Source organism: Apus apus, unplaced genomic scaffold (assembly GCF_020740795.1).
Source record: "Apus apus isolate bApuApu2 unplaced genomic scaffold, bApuApu2.pri.cur manual_scaffold_120_ctg1, whole genome shotgun sequence".
Classification (NCBI taxonomy): domain Eukaryota; kingdom Metazoa; phylum Chordata; class Aves; order Apodiformes; family Apodidae; genus Apus; species Apus apus.
The window spans coordinates 1-21,391 of NW_026248843.1; the positions used below are offsets into that span (position 1 = coordinate 1).

Below are 21,391 nucleotides of genomic sequence, written 5' to 3' on the forward strand. Positions count from 1 at the left end.
GACTGCCCGCAAACATGGCCCACGGACCTGCTCCTCTTCTCCCACTGCCTTCTCTGCATTGCCTCTTCTGCTGCCTCCGATGCTCACTGCTGAAAACTCCTCCTCACAAGACAAGGGCCATCGGAGAACCTCCAGTTGGCTGCTCCCACGGCAGGACAGGGACACCTCTGTGCTCTGGGAAAACTGACTGCAGGAAGGGGCCTTCCATGATTCTCACCCTGCTTGCACCTCACACCTGCTTCCTTCCACTTGGTGCTGCTACCTTCTGTCTCGTTTCACTCAATAAAATTCTTTTGCATCACAGCCTCAGAAGCCTCCTCTTCCCTACCTTCCCCAAAAATATTCCCACTTCGCACAGCACAAAGCCAGACCTCAACAGCCCGTTGTGCTGCCTGGAAAAGGGCTACGAGATTCCTCTTAGCAAACAGGTCCCTCCACAGCAAGAACAGCAAGACAGAGCAGCACAAGAAAGCTTCCAGCCTCTCACACAAGCCCTTCACTTGACCAAACCAGGCTTTGAGCGTACAAAACCATTTCCAGCCCCTCCCTCAAACACAAGCTCCCCACGCCAGCCACGAGCCACCAAATCTCTTCCCATGCACCACTCTCTGCCCATCACACCAAGCAGAATCACAGCTGGCAGAACCATTCTGAACACAGCAAACACCCTTCCTTTCACACAATCACACCATTGTCACCTTTGGGAAAGACCTCTGATCTCACCCACTCCAACCATTCACCCAGAGGGAGAAAAAACTAACAAACAAACAAATACCAGAAAACACCACAACACCCATCATACCCGCTACAGCATGTCCTGAAGTGCCATGTCTACACGTTCTTTTGATTCCTCCAGGAATGACGACTTCACCATTGCCATGGGAAGCCAGTTCCATAGCCTGACCACTCTTGTAGGGAAGATATCGTTCCTAATATCCAATCTAAATCTCTGCTGGCACAACTTGCCGTCATTTCCGCTCCTCCTATCGCTTCCTCTTGGGAAAAGAGACCAACGCCTACTTCATTACAAACCCCTTCTTCAGGTAGTTGCAGAGACCAAGGAGGTCTCCCCTCAGCATCCTTTGCCCAGGTTCAACAACCCCAGTTCCCTCAGATGCTCCTCATGAGACTTGTGTTCCAAACCCTTCCCCAGATTCCTTCACCTTCTCTGGACATCCTCCAGCAACTCCATGTCTTGCTCACTCTGATGGCCCCAAACCTGAACCCACCATTGGACGGGTGGCCTCACCAGTGCCCAGGACAGGGGGACAATCCCTGCCCTACTTCTGTCCTGATGGACACACTATGCCTAAAACAAGACACGATGCTGCTGGCCCTCTTGGCCACCTGGGCACACGCTGCCTCATGCTCACGTGCTCTTGACCAACACGCCCAGGTCCATTCCCGCTGGGCACTTGCCAGCCATTCCGCCCCAAGCTTCTGCTATGGCCTGCTGCTGGACCGACCCAAGGGCAGGACACGGTACTGAGTCTTCCTCAGCCTCACCCTACGGGCCTCGGCCCATCAAGCCAGCCTGTCCAGATGCCTCTGGAGAGCCTGCCTTCCTTCCTTCCCTCAACAAGATCAACTCTACCGCCCAACAACTTGGCGTCATCTGCAAACCTACGGAGGGTGCCTTCGATCTCCTCTTCTGAATAATTGATACACATAGTCAAGAAAACTGTCCTCAACATTGAGTCCTGGAGAACAACACTTGTGCTTGGCCACCAACTGCGCTGAACTCCCTTCACCACCCCTCTTTGGGCCCAGCTGTCTCAGCAGTTTTTTACCCTGCAAAGTGTAAGCACATCCAAGCTGTGAGTAGCCAGATGCTCCAGGACAAGGCAGTGGGCAACGCTGGCAAAGGCTTTACCAAAGTCCCGGGAAACAACATCCACAGCCTTTCCCTCATCCACAAAGCACCTAAACCTGTCAGAGAAGGAGATCAGGGTCCTCAAGCACGACCTGCCTTTCATAAACCCACGCTGACTGGGCCTGATCGTCTCCTTGTCCCGTACATGCTGTGCGATGGCACTCAAGATGATCTGCTCCATAACCTGCCCCAGCACCAAGGGCAGACCGAGAGCGCTGTCAGCACGTGCAGCCTCCTTCCAGCTTCTGGCAGACGGGCGCCACATTGGAAAACCTCCAGTGCTTCGTCAGCACTTGGGCCAGCTCCCTCAGAACCTTTGCCTGGATCCTGTTTGGCCCCATAGACGCAAGTGTGTGTCTAAGTGGTCTAGCAGCTCACTGACCATCTCCTCTTGCATTATGGTAGCTTTGTTCCACTCACTCCCGCTCCCTGTCTTCCAACTCCGGGAACCAGGTATCCTGACAACAACTGGTCTTACACTTAAAGACGGAGGCACAGAAGGCATCAGGTACCTCAGCCTTCTCTTCATCCTTTGTCACTAGGTTTCCATCTGTATCCCACAGGGGACTAAGATTCTCCTCAGCCCTCCTTTTCTTGCTGATGCATTTAGAAAAACATTTTGCCTTCTCTTTTGTGCTACTATCACAATAATGTACTTGCTGGGCTTCTCCTCAGTTCCAGACAAAGATGTCTCTTCAGCTAGGCACATCTTATTACCCACCTGCTTGTCTGTCTTCACAAGGGGACTCTCTATGGAATGTGGGCAAATCTTCTGGAACCTTCGCATGGAACCCAGTCCTCTGTTCCACTCACTCCCAAAACTGTGCCACGGAAAAACAAAACATACAGCTAAAACCTTAGAAAGAAAGAGGGGCACCACGACACCCACATAAGACACACAACAGTAAAAGGCCAGGCCTAATGACAGGCCTGGAGGGACAGCAGCAAGGCACAGCAGCACGAGTGAGATGGAAGGGGCAGCACCTCATGACTAGCACAACTACAAAGCCCAGAGCAGCCTGCCAGACCTGCCAGGAGTTACAGCCCCCTTGTCACAACACACCCACAAACCACAACACACGAGTGCCATGAAATCATAGAATGGTTTGGGTTGGAAGGAACCTCAAAGATCACCTTGGTTCCAAGCTCTCAGAAGACACCCTCTAAACTCAGCGATGACACCCTCCTCTCCTACATTTTGGTCACAATGCCAAAAATGCCCTGGCACGCACCTTCCATGAAAATCCTCCCAAACACCGGCTGTCACCTAAACGCTGCTGCCAAGTTCACAAGGACACGTCCTCAAGAAGAGGACATGAAAAGGGAGCGTGGTGGCAAGGAGAAGTGACTCCACATGGTGACTCAGGAGGCTCTGGCCCGCAAGAGCTGCTTGCTGCCAAAGGCCGCCATGCGCAAAGGCTGTCCCGCCCCTCGCCGACCTGCATAAAAGCCGGCCCAGCGCCTCTCTCCCTCACACACTTCTCCTGACACCTTCTCCTGACACACCAACCAGGTGAGCCTCAACCCCCTGGCCCTCCTGCCATCTCCTGCCCCGCCGCCCACGCCTCTGGCAACACACACTCTTACCCCAGCTTCAGCAGCCGCGATGCCTCCCCACACCCTTGCCCTCCTCACACACCGCCCCTCGCACCCCCAAACCCCTCCCATTGCTCAACACCCTCTCTCTCTCTTCCAGGACCCCTCCTCACCACACACATGGCCTGCTACGACCGCTGCGGCTCTTGCGGACCCACCCCGCTGGCCAACAGCTGCAACGAGCCCTGTGTCAGGCAGTGCGAGGCCTCCCGTGTCATCATCCAGCCTTCCACCGTGCAGGTCACCCTGCCAGGACCCATCCTCACCTCCTTCCCCCAGAACACCGCCGTCGGATCCTCCGCATCCGCTGCCGTGGGCAACGAGCTCAGCGCCCTGGGAGTGCCCGTCAACTCCGGCTTCGGCGGCTTCGGCCTCGGCTACGGCCTGGGATACGGCTACGGCCTGGGTGGCCTGGGCTGCTTCGGGGGCAGAGGAGGCTGCTACACCTGCTAAGGGCCCTCACCACCACTCCTGACACCCACCACACTCACCCTGAAAGCCACACCATGGATTGAGGACGCACCTCCGGGCTGCTCCCTGGCTTGGACCGGGGGCTCGCCATCCACGCCTCCTCCTCTCAAGGCACCAAGCAAGGCAGCAGGGAAACGGACAGCCTGGACTGCCCGCAAACATGGCCCACGGACCTGCTCCTCTTCTCCCACTGCCTTCTCTGCATTGCCTCTTCTGCTGCCTCCGATGCTCACTGCTGAAAACTCCTCCTCACAAGACAAGGGCCATCGGAGAACCTCCAGTTGGCTGCTCCCACGGCAGGACAGGGACACCTCTGTGCTCTGGGAAAACTGACTGCAGGAAGGGGCCTTCCATGATTCTCACCCTGCTTGCACCTCACACCTGCTTCCTTCCACTTGGTGCTGCTACCTTCTGTCTCGTTTCACTCAATAAAATTCTTTTGCATCACAGCCTCAGAAGCCTCCTCTTCCCTACCTTCCCCAAAAATATTCCCACTTCGCACAGCACAAAGCCAGACCTCAACAGCCCGTTGTGCTGCCTGGAAAAGGGCTACCAGACTCCTCTTAGCAAACAGGTCCCTCCACAGCAAGAACAGCAAGACAGAGCAGCACAGGAAACCTTCCAGCCTCTCACACAAGCCCTTCACTTGACCAAACCAGGCTTTGAGCGTACAAAACCATTTCCAGCCCCTCCCTCAAACACAAGCTCCCCACGCCAGCCACGAGCCACCAAATCTCTTCCCATGCACCACTCTCTGCCCATCACACCAAGCAGAATCACAGCTGGCAGAACCATTCTGAACACAGCAAACACCCTTCCTTTCACACAATCACACCATTGTCACCTTTGGGAAAGACCTCTGATCTCACCCACTCCAACCATTCACCCAGAGGGAGAAAAAACTAACAAACAAACAAATACCAGAAAACACCACAACACCCATCATACCCGCTACAGCATGTCCTGAAGTGCCATGTCTACACGTTCTTTTGATTCCTCCAGGAATGACGACTTCACCATTGCCATGGGAAGCCAGTTCCATAGCCTGACCACTCTTGTAGGGAAGATATCGTTCCTAATATCCAATCTAAATCTCTGCTGGCACAACTTGCCGTCATTTCCGCTCCTCCTATCGCTTCCTCTTGGGGAGAAGAGACCAACGCCTACTTCATTACAAACCCCTTCTTCAGGTAGTTGCAGAGACCAAGGAGGTCTCCCCTCAGCATCCTTTGCCCAGGTTCAACAACCCCAGTTCCCTCAGATGCTCCTCATGAGACTTGTGTTCCAAACCCTTCCCCAGATTCCTTCACCTTCTCTGGACATCCTCCAGCAACTCCATGTCTTGCTTACTCTGATGGCCCCAAACCTGAACCCACCATTGGACGGGTGGCCTCACCAGTGCCCAGGACAGGGGGACAATCCCTGCCCTACTTCTGTCCTGATGGACACACTATGCCTAAAACAAGACACGATGCTGCTGGCCCTCTTGGCCACCTGGGCACACGCTGCCTCATGCTCACGTGCTCTTGACCAACACGCCCAGGTCCATTCCCGCTGGGCACTTGCCAGCCATTCCGCCCCAAGCTTCTGCTATGGCCTGCTGCTGGACCGACCCAAGGGCAGGACACGGTACTGAGTCTTCCTCAGCCTCACCCTACGGGCCTCGGCCCATCAAGCCAGCCTGTCCAGATGCCTCTGGAGAGCCTGCCTTCCTTCCTTCCCTCAACAAGATCAACTCTACCGCCCAACAACTTGGCGTCATCTGCAAACCTACGGAGGGTGCCTTCGATCTCCTCTTCTGAATAATTGATACACATAGTCAAGAAAACTGTCCTCAACATTGAGTCCTGGAGAACAACACTTGTGCTTGGCCACCAACTGCGCTGAACTCCCTTCACCACCCCTCTTTGGGCCCAGCTGTCTCAGCAGTTTTTTACCCTGCAAAGTGTAAGCACATCCAAGCTGTGAGTAGCCAGATGCTCCAGGACAAGGCAGTGGGCAACGCTGGCAAAGGCTTTACCAAAGTCCCGGGAAACAACATCCACAGCCTTTCCCTCATCCACAAAGCACCTAAACCTGTCAGAGAAGGAGATCAGGGTCCTCAAGCACGACCTGCCTTTCATAAACCCACGCTGACTGGGCCTGATCGTCTCCTTGTCCCGTACATGCTGTGCGATGGCACTCAAGATGATCTGCTCCATAACCTGCCCCAGCACCAAGGGCAGACCGAGAGCGCTGTCAGCACGTGCAGCCTCCTTCCAGCTTCTGGCAGACGGGCGCCACATTGGAAAACCTCCAGTGCTTCGTCAGCACTTGGGCCAGCTCCCTCAGAACCTTTGCCTGGATCCTGTTTGGCCCCATAGACGCAAGTGTGTGTCTAAGTGGTCTAGCAGCTCACTGACCATCTCCTCTTGCATTATGGTAGCTTTGTTCCACTCACTCCCGCTCCCTGTCTTCCAACTCCGGGAACCAGGTATCCTGACAACAACTGGTCTTACACTTAAAGACGGAGGCACAGAAGGCATCAGGTACCTCAGCCTTCTCTTCATCCTTTGTCACTAGGTTTCCATCTGTATCCCACAGGGGACTAAGATTCTCCTCAGCCCTCCTTTTCTTGCTGATGCATTTAGAAAAACATTTTGCCTTCTCTTTTGTGCTACTATCACAATAATGTACTTGCTGGGCTTCTCCTCAGTTCCAGACAAAGATGTCTCTTCAGCTAGGCACATCTTATTACCCACCTGCTTGTCTGTCTTCACAAGGGGACTCTCTATGGAATGTGGGCAAATCTTCTGGAACCTTCGCATGGAACCCAGTCCTCTGTTCCACTCACTCCCAAAACTGTGCCACGGAAAAACAAAACATACAGCTAAAACCTTAGAAAGAAAGAGGGGCACCACGACACCCACATAAGACACACAACAGTAAAAGGCCAGGCCTAATGACAGGCCTGGAGGGACAGCAGCAAGGCACAGCAGCACGAGTGAGATGGAAGGGGCAGCACCTCATGACTAGCACAACTACAAAGCCCAGAGCAGCCTGCCAGACCTGCCAGGAGTTACAGCCCCCTTGTCACAACACACCCACAAACCACAACACACGAGTGCCATGAAATCATAGAATGGTTTGGGTTGGAAGGAACCTCAAAGATCACCTTGGTTCCAAGCTCTCAGAAGACACCCTCTAAACTCAGCGATGACACCCTCCTCTCCTACATTTTGGTCACAATGCCAAAAATGCCCTGGCACGCACCTTCCATGAAAATCCTCCCAAACACCGGCTGTCACCTAAACGCTGCTGCCAAGTTCACAAGGACACGTCCTCAAGAAGAGGACATGAAAAGGGAGCGTGGTGGCAAGGAGAAGTGACTCCACATGGTGACTCAGGAGGCTCTGGCCCGCAAGAGCTGCTTGCTGCCAAAGGCCGCCATGCGCAAAGGCTGTCCCGCCCCTCGCCGACCTGCATAAAAGCCGGCCCAGCGCCTCTCTCCCTCACACACTTCTCCTGACGCCTTCTCCTGACACACCAACCAGGTGAGCCTCAACCCCCTGGCCCTCCTGCCTTCTCCTGCCCCGCCGCCCACGCCTCTGGCAACACACATTCTTACCCCAGCCTCAGCAGCCCCAACGCCTCCCCACACCCTTGCCCTCCTCACACACCGCCCCTCGCACCCCCAAACCCCTCCCATTGCTCAACACCCTCTCTCTCTCTTCCAGGACCCCTCCTCACCACACACATGGCCTGCTACGACCGCTGCGGCTCTTGCGGACCCACCCCGCTGGCCAACAGCTGCAACGAGCCCTGTGTCAGGCAGTGCGAGGCCTCCCGCGTCCTCATCCAGCCTTCCACCGTGCAGGTCACCCTGCCAGGACCCATCCTCACCTCCTTCCCCCAGAGCACCGCCGTCGGATCCTCCGCATCCGCTGCCGTGGGCAACGAGCTCAGCGCCCTGGGAGTGCCCGTCAACTCCGGCTTCGGCGGCTTCGGCCTCGGCTACGGCCTGGGATACGGCTACGGCCTGGGTGGCCTGGGCTGCTTCGGGGGCAGAGGAGGCTGCTACACCTGCTAAGGGCCCTCACCACCACTCCTGACACCCACCACACTCACCCTGAAAGCCACACCATGGATTGAGGACGCACCTCCGGGCTGCTCCCTGGCTTGGACCGGGGGCTCGCCATCCACGCCTCCTCCTCTCAAGGCACCAAGCAAGGCAGCAGGGAAACGGACAGCCTGGACTGCCCGCAAACATGGCCCACGGACCTGCTCCTCTTCTCCCACTGCCTTCTCTGCATTGCCTCTTCTGCTGCCTCCGATGCTCACTGCTGAAAACTCCTCCTCACAAGACAAGGGCCATCGGAGAACCTCCAGTTGGCTGCTCCCACGGCAGGACAGGGACACCTCTGTGCTCTGGGAAAACTGACTGCAGGAAGGGGCCTTCCATGATTCTCACCCTGCTTGCACCTCACACCTGCTTCCTTCCACTTGGTGCTGCTACCTTCTGTCTCGTTTCACTCAATAAAATTCTTTTGCATCACAGCCTCAGAAGCCTCCTCTTCCCTACCTTCCCCAAAAATATTCCCACTTCGCACAGCACAAAGCCAGACCTCAACAGCCCGTTGTGCTGCCTGGAAAAGGGCTACCAGACTCCTCTTAGCAAACAGGTCCCTCCACAGCAAGAACAGCAAGACAGAGCAGCACGGGAAACCTTCCAGCCTCTCACACAAGCCCTTCACTTGACCAAACCAGGCTTTGAGCGTACAAAACCATTTCCAGCCCCTCCCTCAAACACAAGCTCCCCACGCCAGCCACGAGCCACCAAATCTCTTCCCATGCACCACTCTCTGCCCATCACACCAAGCAGAATCACAGCTGGCAGAACCATTCTGAACACAGCAAACACCCTTCCTTTCACACAATCACACCATTGTCACCTTTGGGAAAGACCTCTGATCTCACCCACTCCAACCATTCACCCAGAGGGAGAAAAAACTAACAAACAAACAAATACCAGAAAACACCACAACACCCATCATACCCGCTACAGCATGTCCTGAAGTGCCATGTCTACACGTTCTTTTGATTCCTCCAGGAATGACGACTTCACCATTGCCATGGGAAGCCAGTTCCATAGCCTGACCACTCTTGTAGGGAAGATATCGTTCCTAATATCCAATCTAAATCTCTGCTGGCACAACTTGCCGTCATTTCCGCTCCTCCTATCGCTTCCTCTTGGGGAGAAGAGACCAACGCCTACTTCATTACAAACCCCTTCTTCAGGTAGTTGCAGAGACCAAGGAGGTCTCCCCTCAGCATCCTTTGCCCAGGTTCAACAACCCCAGTTCCCTCAGATGCTCCTCATGAGACTTGTGTTCCAAACCCTTCCCCAGATTCCTTCACCTTCTCTGGACATCCTCCAGCAACTCCATGTCTTGCTTACTCTGATGGCCCCAAACCTGAACCCACCATTGGACGGGTGGCCTCACCAGTGCCCAGGACAGGGGGACAATCCCTGCCCTACTTCTGTCCTGATGGACACACTATGCCTAAAACAAGACACGATGCTGCTGGCCCTCTTGGCCACCTGGGCACACGCTGCCTCATGCTCACGTGCTCTTGACCAACACGCCCAGGTCCATTCCCGCTGGGCACTTGCCAGCCATTCCGCCCCAAGCTTCTGCTATGGCCTGCTGCTGGACCGACCCAAGGGCAGGACACGGTACTGAGTCTTCCTCAGCCTCACCCTACGGGCCTCGGCCCATCAAGCCAGCCTGTCCAGATGCCTCTGGAGAGCCTGCCTTCCTTCCTTCCCTCAACAAGATCAACTCTACCGCCCAACAACTTGGCGTCATCTGCAAACCTACGGAGGGTGCCTTCGATCTCCTCTTCTGAATAATTGATACACATAGTCAAGAAAACTGTCCTCAACATTGAGTCCTGGAGAACAACACTTGTGCTTGGCCACCAACTGCGCTGAACTCCCTTCACCACCCCTCTTTGGGCCCAGCTGTCTCAGCAGTTTTTTACCCTGCAAAGTGTAAGCACATCCAAGCTGTGAGTAGCCAGATGCTCCAGGACAAGGCAGTGGGCAACGCTGGCAAAGGCTTTACCAAAGTCCCGGGAAACAACATCCACAGCCTTTCCCTCATCCACAAAGCACCTAAACCTGTCAGAGAAGGAGATCAGGGTCCTCAAGCACGACCTGCCTTTCATAAACCCACGCTGACTGGGCCTGATCGTCTCCTTGTCCCGTACATGCTGTGCGATGGCACTCAAGATGATCTGCTCCATAACCTGCCCCAGCACCAAGGGCAGACCGAGAGCGCTGTCAGCACGTGCAGCCTCCTTCCAGCTTCTGGCAGACGGGCGCCACATTGGAAAACCTCCAGTGCTTCGTCAGCACTTGGGCCAGCTCCCTCAGAACCTTTGCCTGGATCCTGTTTGGCCCCATAGACGCAAGTGTGTGTCTAAGTGGTCTAGCAGCTCACTGACCATCTCCTCTTGCATTATGGTAGCTTTGTTCCACTCACTCCCGCTCCCTGTCTTCCAACTCCGGGAACCAGGTATCCTGACAACAACTGGTCTTACACTTAAAGACGGAGGCACAGAAGGCATCAGGTACCTCAGCCTTCTCTTCATCCTTTGTCACTAGGTTTCCATCTGTATCCCACAGGGGACTAAGATTCTCCTCAGCCCTCCTTTTCTTGCTGATGCATTTAGAAAAACATTTTGCCTTCTCTTTTGTGCTACTATCACAATAATGTACTTGCTGGGCTTCTCCTCAGTTCCAGACAAAGATGTCTCTTCAGCTAGGCACATCTTATTACCCACCTGCTTGTCTGTCTTCACAAGGGGACTCTCTATGGAATGTGGGCAAATCTTCTGGAACCTTCGCATGGAACCCAGTCCTCTGTTCCACTCACTCCCAAAACTGTGCCACGGAAAAACAAAACATACAGCTAAAACCTTAGAAAGAAAGAGGGGCACCACGACACCCACATAAGACACACAACAGTAAAAGGCCAGGCCTAATGACAGGCCTGGAGGGACAGCAGCAAGGCACAGCAGCACGAGTGAGATGGAAGGGGCAGCACCTCATGACTAGCACAACTACAAAGCCCAGAGCAGCCTGCCAGACCTGCCAGGAGTTACAGCCCCCTTGTCACAACACACCCACAAACCACAACACACGAGTGCCATGAAATCATAGAATGGTTTGGGTTGGAAGGAACCTCAAAGATCACCTTGGTTCCAAGCTCTCAGAAGACACCCTCTAAACTCAGCGATGACACCCTCCTCTCCTACATTTTGGTCACAATGCCAAAAATGCCCTGGCACGCACCTTCCATGAAAATCCTCCCAAACACCGGCTGTCACCTAAACGCTGCTGCCAAGTTCACAAGGACACGTCCTCAAGAAGAGGACATGAAAAGGGAGCGTGGTGGCAAGGAGAAGTGACTCCACATGGTGACTCAGGAGGCTCTGGCCCGCAAGAGCTGCTTGCTGCCAAAGGCCGCCATGCGCAAAGGCTGTCCCGCCCCTCGCCGACCTGCATAAAAGCCGGCCCAGCGCCTCTCTCCCTCACACACTTCTCCTGACGCCTTCTCCTGACACACCAACCAGGTGAGCCTCAACCCCCTGGCCCTCCTGCCATCTCCTGCCCCGCCGCCCACGCCTCTGGCAACACACACTCTTACCCCAGCTTCAGCAGCCGCGATGCCTCCCCACACCCTTGCCCTCCTCACACACCGCCCCTCGCACCCCCAAACCCCTCCCATTGCTCAACACCCTCTCTCTCTCTTCCAGGACCCCTCCTCACCACACACATGGCCTGCTACGACCGCTGCGGCTCTTGCGGACCCACCCCGCTGGCCAACAGCTGCAACGAGCCCTGTGTCAGGCAGTGCGAGGCCTCCCGCGTCCTCATCCAGCCTTCCACCGTGCAGGTCACCCTGCCAGGACCCATCCTCACCTCCTTCCCCCAGAGCACCGCCGTCGGATCCTCCGCATCCGCTGCCGTGGGCAACGAGCTCAGCGCCCTGGGAGTGCCCGTCAACTCCGGCTTCGGCGGCTTCGGCCTCGGCTACGGCCTGGGATACGGCTACGGCCTGGGTGGCCTGGGCTGCTTCGGGGGCAGAGGAGGCTGCTACACCTGCTAAGGGCCCTCACCACCGCTCCTGACACCCACCACACTCACCCTGACAGCCACACCATGGATTGAGGATGCACCTCCGGGCTGCTCCCTGGCTTGGACCGGGGGCTCGCCATCCACGCCTCCTCCTCTCAAGGCACCAAGCAAGGCAGCAGGGAAACGGACAGCCTGGACTGCCCGCAAACATGGCCCACGGACCTGCTCCTCTTCTCCCACTGCCTTCTCTGCATTGCCTCTTCTGCTGCCTCCGATGCTCACTGCTGAAAACTCCTCCTCACAAGACAAGGGCCATCGGAGAACCTCCAGTTGGCTGCTCCCACGGCAGGACAGGGACACCTCTGTGCTCTGGGAAAACTGACTGCAGGAAGGGGCCTTCCATGATTCTCACCCTGCTTGCACCTCACACCTGCTTCCTTCCACTTGGTGCTGCTACCTTCTGTCTCGTTTCACTCAATAAAATTCTTTTGCATCACAGCCTCAGAAGCCTCCTCTTCCCTACCTTCCCCAAAAATATTCCCACTTCGCACAGCACAAAGCCAGACCTCAACAGCCCGTTGTGCTGCCTGGAAAAGGGCTACCAGACTCCTCTTAGCAAACAGGTCCCTCCACAGCAAGAACAGCAAGACAGAGCAGCACAGGGAAACCTTCCAGCCTCTCACACAAGCCCTTCACTTGACCAAACCAGGCTTTGAGCGTACAAAACCATTTCCAGCCCCTCCCTCAAACACAAGCTCCCCACGCCAGCCACGAGCCACCAAATCTCTTCCCATGCACCACTCTCTGCCCATCACACCAAGCAGAATCACAGCTGGCAGAACCATTCTGAACACAGCAAACACCCTTCCTTTCACACAATCACACCATTGTCACCTTTGGGAAAGACCTCTGATCTCACCCACTCCAACCATTCACCCAGAGGGAGAAAAAACTAACAAACAAACAAATACCAGAAAACACCACAACACCCATCATACCCGCTACAGCATGTCCTGAAGTGCCATGTCTACACGTTCTTTTGATTCCTCCAGGAATGACGACTTCACCATTGCCATGGGAAGCCAGTTCCATAGCCTGACCACTCTTGTAGGGAAGATATCGTTCCTAATATCCAATCTAAATCTCTGCTGGCACAACTTGCCGTCATTTCCGCTCCTCCTATCGCTTCCTCTTGGGGAGAAGAGACCAACGCCTACTTCATTACAAACCCCTTCTTCAGGTAGTTGCAGAGACCAAGGAGGTCTCCCCTCAGCATCCTTTGCCCAGGTTCAACAACCCCAGTTCCCTCAGATGCTCCTCATGAGACTTGTGTTCCAAACCCTTCCCCAGATTCCTTCACCTTCTCTGGACATCCTCCAGCAACTCCATGTCTTGCTTACTCTGATGGCCCCAAACCTGAACCCACCATTGGACGGGTGGCCTCACCAGTGCCCAGGACAGGGGGACAATCCCTGCCCTACTTCTGTCCTGATGGACACACTATGCCTAAAACAAGACACGATGCTGCTGGCCCTCTTGGCCACCTGGGCACACGCTGCCTCATGCTCACGTGCTCTTGACCAACACGCCCAGGTCCATTCCCGCTGGGCACTTGCCAGCCATTCCGCCCCAAGCTTCTGCTATGGCCTGCTGCTGGACCGACCCAAGGGCAGGACACGGTACTGAGTCTTCCTCAGCCTCACCCTACGGGCCTCGGCCCATCAAGCCAGCCTGTCCAGATGCCTCTGGAGAGCCTGCCTTCCTTCCTTCCCTCAACAAGATCAACTCTACCGCCCAACAACTTGGCGTCATCTGCAAACCTACGGAGGGTGCCTTCGATCTCCTCTTCTGAATAATTGATACACATAGTCAAGAAAACTGTCCTCAACATTGAGTCCTGGAGAACAACACTTGTGCTTGGCCACCAACTGCGCTGAACTCCCTTCACCACCCCTCTTTGGGCCCAGCTGTCTCAGCAGTTTTTTACCCTGCAAAGTGTAAGCACATCCAAGCTGTGAGTAGCCAGATGCTCCAGGACAAGGCAGTGGGCAACGCTGGCAAAGGCTTTACCAAAGTCCCGGGAAACAACATCCACAGCCTTTCCCTCATCCACAAAGCACCTAAACCTGTCAGAGAAGGAGATCAGGGTCCTCAAGCACGACCTGCCTTTCATAAACCCACGCTGACTGGGCCTGATCGTCTCCTTGTCCCGTACATGCTGTGCGATGGCACTCAAGATGATCTGCTCCATAACCTGCCCCAGCACCAAGGGCAGACCGAGAGCGCTGTCAGCACGTGCAGCCTCCTTCCAGCTTCTGGCAGACGGGCGCCACATTGGAAAACCTCCAGTGCTTCGTCAGCACTTGGGCCAGCTCCCTCAGAACCTTTGCCTGGATCCTGTTTGGCCCCATAGACGCAAGTGTGTGTCTAAGTGGTCTAGCAGCTCACTGACCATCTCCTCTTGCATTATGGTAGCTTTGTTCCACTCACTCCCGCTCCCTGTCTTCCAACTCCGGGAACCAGGTATCCTGACAACAACTGGTCTTACACTTAAAGACGGAGGCACAGAAGGCATCAGGTACCTCAGCCTTCTCTTCATCCTTTGTCACTAGGTTTCCATCTGTATCCCACAGGGGACTAAGATTCTCCTCAGCCCTCCTTTTCTTGCTGATGCATTTAGAAAAACATTTTGCCTTCTCTTTTGTGCTACTATCACAATAATGTACTTGCTGGGCTTCTCCTCAGTTCCAGACAAAGATGTCTCTTCAGCTAGGCACATCTTATTACCCACCTGCTTGTCTGTCTTCACAAGGGGACTCTCTATGGAATGTGGGCAAATCTTCTGGAACCTTCGCATGGAACCCAGTCCTCTGTTCCACTCACTCCCAAAACTGTGCCACGGAAAAACAAAACATACAGCTAAAACCTTAGAAAGAAAGAGGGGCACCACGACACCCACATAAGACACACAACAGTAAAAGGCCAGGCCTAATGACAGGCCTGGAGGGACAGCAGCAAGGCACAGCAGCACGAGTGAGATGGAAGGGGCAGCACCTCATGACTAGCACAACTACAAAGCCCAGAGCAGCCTGCCAGACCTGCCAGGAGTTACAGCCCCCTTGTCACAACACACCCACAAACCACAACACACGAGTGCCATGAAATCATAGAATGGTTTGGGTTGGAAGGAACCTCAAAGATCACCTTGGTTCCAAGCTCTCAGAAGACACCCTCTAAACTCAGCGATGACACCCTCCTCTCCTACATTTTGGTCACAATGCCAAAAATGCCCTGGCACGCACCTTCCATGAAAATCCTCCCAAACACCGGCTGTCACCTAAACGCTGCTGCCAAGTTCACAAGGACACGTCCTCAAGAAGAGGACATGAAAAGGGAGCGTGGTGGCAAGGAGAAGTGACTGCACCTGGTGACTCAGGAGGCTCTGGCCCACAAGAGCTGCTTGCTGCCAAAGGCCGCCATGCGCAAAGGCTGTCCCGCCCCTCGCCGACCTGCATAAAAGCCGGCCCAGCGCCTCTCTCCCTCACACACTTCTCCTGACGCCTTCTCCTGACACACCAACCAGGTGAGCCTCAACCCCCTGGCCCTCCTGCCATCTCCTGCCCCGCCGCCCACGCCTCTGGCAACACACACTCTTACCCCAGCCTCAGCAGCCCCGACGCCTCCCCACACCCTTGCCCTCCTCACACACCGCCCCTCGCACCCCCAAACCCCTCCCATTGCTCAACACCCTCTCTCTCTCTTCCAGGACCCCTCCTCACCACACACATGGCCTGCTACGACCGCTGCGGCTCTTGCGGACCCACCCCGCTGGCCAACAGCTGCAACGAGCCCTGTGTCAGGCAGTGCGAGGCCTCCCGCGTCATCATCCAGCCTTCCACCGTGCAGGTCACCCTGCCAGGACCCATCCTCACCTCCTTCCCCCAGAACACCGCCGTCGGATCCTCCGCATCCGCTGCCGTGGGCAACGAGCTCAGCGCCCTGGGAGTGCCCGTCAACTCCGGCTTCGGCGGCTTCGGCCTCGGCTACGGCCTGGGATACGGCTACGGCCTGGGTGGCCTGGGCTGCTTCGGGGGCAGAGGAGGCTGCTACACCTGCTAAGGGCCCTCACCACCACTCCTGACACCCACCACACTCACCCTGAAAGCCACACCATGGATTGAGGACGCACCTCCGGGCTGCTCCCTGGCTTGGACCGGGGGCTCGCCATCCACGCCTCCTCCTCTCAAGGCACCAAGCAAGGCAGCAGGGAAACGGACAGCCTGGACTGCCCGCAAACATGGCCCACGGACCTGCTCCTCTTCTCCCACTGCCTTCTCTGCATTGCCTCTTCTGCTGCCTCCGATGCTCACTGCTGAAAACTCCTCCTCACAAGACAAGGGCCATCGGAGAACCTCCAGTTGGCTGCTCCCACGGCAGGACAGGGACACCTCTGTGCTCTGGGAAAACTGACTGCAGGAAGGGGCCTTCCATGATTCTCACCCTGCTTGCACCTCACACCTGCTTCCTTCCACTTGGTGCTGCTACCTTCTGTCTCGTTTCACTCAATAAAATTCTTTTGCATCACAGCCTCAGAAGCCTCCTCTTCCCTACCTTCCCCAAAAATATTCCCACTTCGCACAGCACAAAGCCAGACCTCAACAGCCCGTTGTGCTGCCTGGAAAAGGGCTACCAGACTCCTCTTAGCAAACAGGTCCCTCCACAGCAAGAACAGCAAGACAGAGCAGCACGGGAAACCTTCCAGCCTCTCACACAAGCCCTTCACTTGACCAAACCAGGCTTTGAGCGTACAAAACCATTTCCAGCCCCTCCCTCAAACACAAGCTCCCCACGCCAGCCACGAGCCACCAAATCTCTTCCCATGCACCACTCTCTGCCCATCACACCAAGCAGAATCACAGCTGGCAGAACCATTCTGAACACAGCAAACACCCTTCCTTTCACACAATCACACCATTGTCACCTTTGGGAAAGACCTCTGATCTCACCCACTCCAACCATTCACCCAGAGGGAGAAAAAACTAACAAACAAACAAATACCAGAAAACACCACAACACCCATCATACCCGCTACAGCATGTCCTGAAGTGCCATGTCTACACGTTCTTTTGATTCCTCCAGGAATGACGACTTCACCATTGCCATGGGAAGCCAGTTCCATAGCCTGACCACTCTTGTAGGGAAGATATCGTTCCTAATATCCAATCTAAATCTCTGCTGGCACAACTTGCCGTCATTTCCGCTCCTCCTATCGCTTCCTCTTGGGGAGAAGAGACCAACGCCTACTTCATTACAAACCCCTTCTTCAGGTAGTTGCAGAGACCAAGGAGGTCTCCCCTCAGCATCCTTTGCCCAGGTTCAACAACCCCAGTTCCCTCAGATGCTCCTCATGAGACTTGTGTTCCAAACCCTTCCCCAGATTCCTTCACCTTCTCTGGACATCCTCCAGCAACTCCATGTCTTGCTTACTCTGATGGCCCCAAACCTGAACCCACCATTGGACGGGTGGCCTCACCAGTGCCCAGGACAGGGGGACAATCCCTGCCCTACTTCTGTCCTGATGGACACACTATGCCTAAAACAAGACACGATGCTGCTGGCCCTCTTGGCCACCTGGGCACACGCTGCCTCATGCTCACGTGCTCTTGACCAACACGCCCAGGTCCATTCCCGCTGGGCACTTGCCAGCCATTCCGCCCCAAGCTTCTGCTATGGCCTGCTGCTGGACCGACCCAAGGGCAGGACACGGTACTGAGTCTTCCTCAGCCTCACCCTACGGGCCTCGGCCCATCAAGCCAGCCTGTCCAGATGCCTCTGGAGAGCCTGCCTTCCTTCCTTCCCTCAACAAGATCAACTCTACCGCCCAACAACTTGGCGTCATCTGCAAACCTACGGAGGGTGCCTTCGATCTCCTCTTCTGAATAATTGATACACATAGTCAAGAAAACTGTCCTCAACATTGAGTCCTGGAGAACAACACTTGTGCTTGGCCACCAACTGCGCTGAACTCCCTTCACCACCCCTCTTTGGGCCCAGCTGTCTCAGCAGTTTTTTACCCTGCAAAGTGTAAGCACATCCAAGCTGTGAGTAGCCAGATGCTCCAGGACAAGGCAGTGGGCAACGCTGGCAAAGGCTTTACCAAAGTCCCGGGAAACAACATCCACAGCCTTTCCCTCATCCACAAAGCACCTAAACCTGTCAGAGAAGGAGATCAGGGTCCTCAAGCACGACCTGCCTTTCATAAACCCACGCTGACTGGGCCTGATCGTCTCCTTGTCCCGTACATGCTGTGCGATGGCACTCAAGATGATCTGCTCCATAACCTGCCCCAGCACCAAGGGCAGACCGAGAGCGCTGTCAGCACGTGCAGCCTCCTTCCAGCTTCTGGCAGACGGGCGCCACATTGGAAAACCTCCAGTGCTTCGTCAGCACTTGGGCCAGCTCCCTCAGAACCTTTGCCTGGATCCTGTTTGGCCCCATAGACGCAAGTGTGTGTCTAAGTGGTCTAGCAGCTCACTGACCATCTCCTCTTGCATTATGGTAGCTTTGTTCCACTCACTCCCGCTCCCTGTCTTCCAACTCCGGGAACCAGGTATCCTGACAACAACTGGTCTTACACTTAAAGACGGAGGCACAGAAGGCATCAGGTACCTCAGCCTTCTCTTCATCCTTTGTCACTAGGTTTCCATCTGTATCCCACAGGGGACTAAGATTCTCCTCAGCCCTCCTTTTCTTGCTGATGCATTTAGAAAAACATTTTGCCTTCTCTTTTGTGCTACTATCACAATAATGTACTTGCTGGGCTTCTCCTCAGTTCCAGACAAAGATGTCTCTTCAGCTAGGCACATCTTATTACCCACCTGCTTGTCTGTCTTCACAAGGGGACTCTCTATGGAATGTGGGCAAATCTTCTGGAACCTTCGCATGGAACCCAGTCCTCTGTTCCACTCACTCCCAAAACTGTGCCACGGAAAAACAAAACATACAGCTAAAACCTTAGAAAGAAAGAGGGGCACCACGACACCCACATAAGACACACAACAGTAAAAGGCCAGGCCTAATGACAGGCCTGGAGGGACAGCAGCAAGGCACAGCAGCACGAGTGAGATGGAAGGGGCAGCACCTCATGACTAGCACAACTACAAAGCCCAGAGCAGCCTGCCAGACCTGCCAGGAGTTACAGCCCCCTTGTCACAACACACCCACAAACCACAACACACGAGTGCCATGAAATCATAGAATGGTTTGGGTTGGAAGGAACCTCAAAGATCACCTTGGTTCCAAGCTCTCAGAAGACACCCTCTAAACTCAGCGATGACACCCTCCTCTCCTACATTTTGGTCACAATGCCAAAAATGCCCTGGCACGCACCTTCCATGAAAATCCTCCCAAACACCGGCTGTCACCTAAACGCTGCTGCCAGGGTCACAAGGACACGTCCTCAAGAAGAGGACATGAAAAGGGAGCGTGGTGGCAAGGAGAAGTGACTGCACCTGGTGACTCAGGAGGCTCTGGCCCGCAAGAGCTGCTTGCTGCCAAAGGCCGCCATGCGCAAAGGCTGTCCCGCCCCTCGCCGACCTGCATAAAAGCCGGCCCAGCGCCTCTCTCCCTCACACACTTCTCCTGACGCCTTCTCCTGACACACCAACCAGGTGAGCCTCAACCCCCTGGCCCTCCTGCCATCTCCTGCCCCGCCGCCCACGCCTCTGGCAACACACACTCTTACCCCAGCCTCAGCAGCCCCGACGCCTCCCCACACCCTTGCCCTCCTCACACACCGCCCCTCGCACCCCCAAACCCCTCCCATTGCTCAACACCCTCTCTCTCTCTTCCAGGACCCCTCCTCACCACACACATGGCCTGCTACGACCGCTGCGGCTCTTGCGGACCCACCCCGCTGGCCAACAGCTGCAACGAGCCCTGTGTCAGGCAGTGCGAGGCCTCCCGTGTCATCATCCAGCCTTCCACCGTGCAGGTCACCCTGCCAGGACCCATCCTCACCTCCTTCCCCCAGAGCACCGCCGTCGGATCCTCCGCATCCGCTGCCGTGGGCAACGAGCTCAGCGCCCTGGGAGTGCCCGTCAACTCCGGCTTCGGCGGCTTCGGCCTCGGCTACGGCCTGGGATACGGCTACGGCCTGGGTGGCCTGGGCTGCTTCGGGGGCAGAGGAGGCTGCTACACCTGCTAAGGGCCCTCACCACCGCTCCTGACACCCACCACACTCACCCTGAAAGCCACACCATGGATTGAGGACGCACCTCCGGGCTGCTCCCTGGCTTGGACCGGGGGCTCGCCATCCACGCCTCCTCCTCTCAAGGCACCAAGCAAGGCAGCAGGGAAACGGACAGCCTGGACTGCCCGCAAACATGGCCCACGGACCTGCTCCTCTTCTCCCACTGCCTTCTCTGCATTGCCTCTTCTGCTGCCTCCGATGCTCACTGCTGAAAACTCCTCCTCACAAGACAAGGGCCATCGGAGAACCTCCAGTTGGCTGCTCCCACGGCAGGACAGGGACACCTCTGTGCTCTGGGAAAACTGACTGCAGGAAGGGGCCTTCCATGATTCTCACCCTGCTTGCACCTCACACCTGCTTCCTTCCACTTGGTGCTGCTACCTTCTGTCTCGTTTCACTCAATAAAATTCTTTTGCATCACAGCCTCAGAAGCCTCCTCTTCCCTACCTTCCCCAAAAATATTCCCACTTCGCACAGCACAAAGCCAGACCTCAACAGCCCGTTGTGCTGCCTGGAAAAGGGCTACCAGACTCCTCTTAGCAAACAGGTCCCTCCACAGCAAGAACAGCAAGACAGAGCAGCACGGGAAACCTTCCAGCCTCTCACACAAGCCCTTCACTTGACCAAACCAGGCTTTGAGCGTACAAAACCATTTCCAGCCCCTCCCTCAAACACAAGCTCCCCACGCCAGCCACGAGCCACCAAATCTCTTCCCATGCACCACTCTCTGCCCATCACACCAAGCAGAATCACAGCTGGCAGAACCATTCTGAACACAGCAAACACCCTTCCTTTCACACAATCACACCATTGTCACCTTTGGGAAAGACCTCTGATCTCACCCACTCCAACCATTCACCCAGAGGGAGAAAAAACTAACAAACAAACAAATACCAGAAAACACCACAACACCCATCATACCCGCTACAGCATGTCCTGAAGTGCCATGTCTACACGTTCTTTTGATTCCTCCAGGAATGACGACTTCACCATTGCCATGGGAAGCCAGTTCCATAGCCTGACCACTCTTGTAGGGAAGATATCGTTCCTAATATCCAATCTAAATCTCTGCTGG

The 21,391-nt window shown here is 55.4% G+C and overlaps 5 protein-coding genes across 5 annotated transcripts; all 5 read left to right on the top strand.

The window, feature by feature from the left end:
* The first annotated feature begins 3,589 nt into the window (after nt 1–3,589).
* Nucleotides 3,590–3,922, top strand: LOC127396162 (feather keratin-like). The gene has a single exon (XM_051643767.1). It carries the CDS (start codon nt 3,590–3,592, stop codon nt 3,920–3,922), a length of 333 nt encoding a protein of 110 aa, XP_051499727.1.
* A 3,754-nt stretch (nt 3,923–7,676) lies between these two features.
* Nucleotides 7,677–8,009, top strand: LOC127396167 (feather keratin-like). The gene has a single exon (XM_051643771.1). The coding sequence runs from the start codon at nt 7,677–7,679 to the stop codon at nt 8,007–8,009; it is 333 nt and encodes a 110-aa protein (XP_051499731.1).
* Nucleotides 8,010–11,763: 3,754 nt separating this feature from the next.
* Nucleotides 11,764–12,096, top strand: LOC127396166 (feather keratin-like). Its single transcript, XM_051643770.1, has one exon. The coding sequence runs from the start codon at nt 11,764–11,766 to the stop codon at nt 12,094–12,096; it is 333 nt and encodes a 110-aa protein (XP_051499730.1).
* Nucleotides 12,097–15,851: 3,755 nt separating this feature from the next.
* Nucleotides 15,852–16,184, top strand: LOC127396163 (feather keratin-like). The gene has a single exon (XM_051643768.1). It carries the CDS (start codon nt 15,852–15,854, stop codon nt 16,182–16,184), a length of 333 nt encoding a protein of 110 aa, XP_051499728.1.
* A 3,754-nt stretch (nt 16,185–19,938) lies between these two features.
* On the top strand, nt 19,939–20,271 carry LOC127396164 (feather keratin-like). Its single transcript, XM_051643769.1, has one exon. It carries the CDS (start codon nt 19,939–19,941, stop codon nt 20,269–20,271), a length of 333 nt encoding a protein of 110 aa, XP_051499729.1.
* Nucleotides 20,272–21,391: the final 1,120 nt, after the last annotated feature.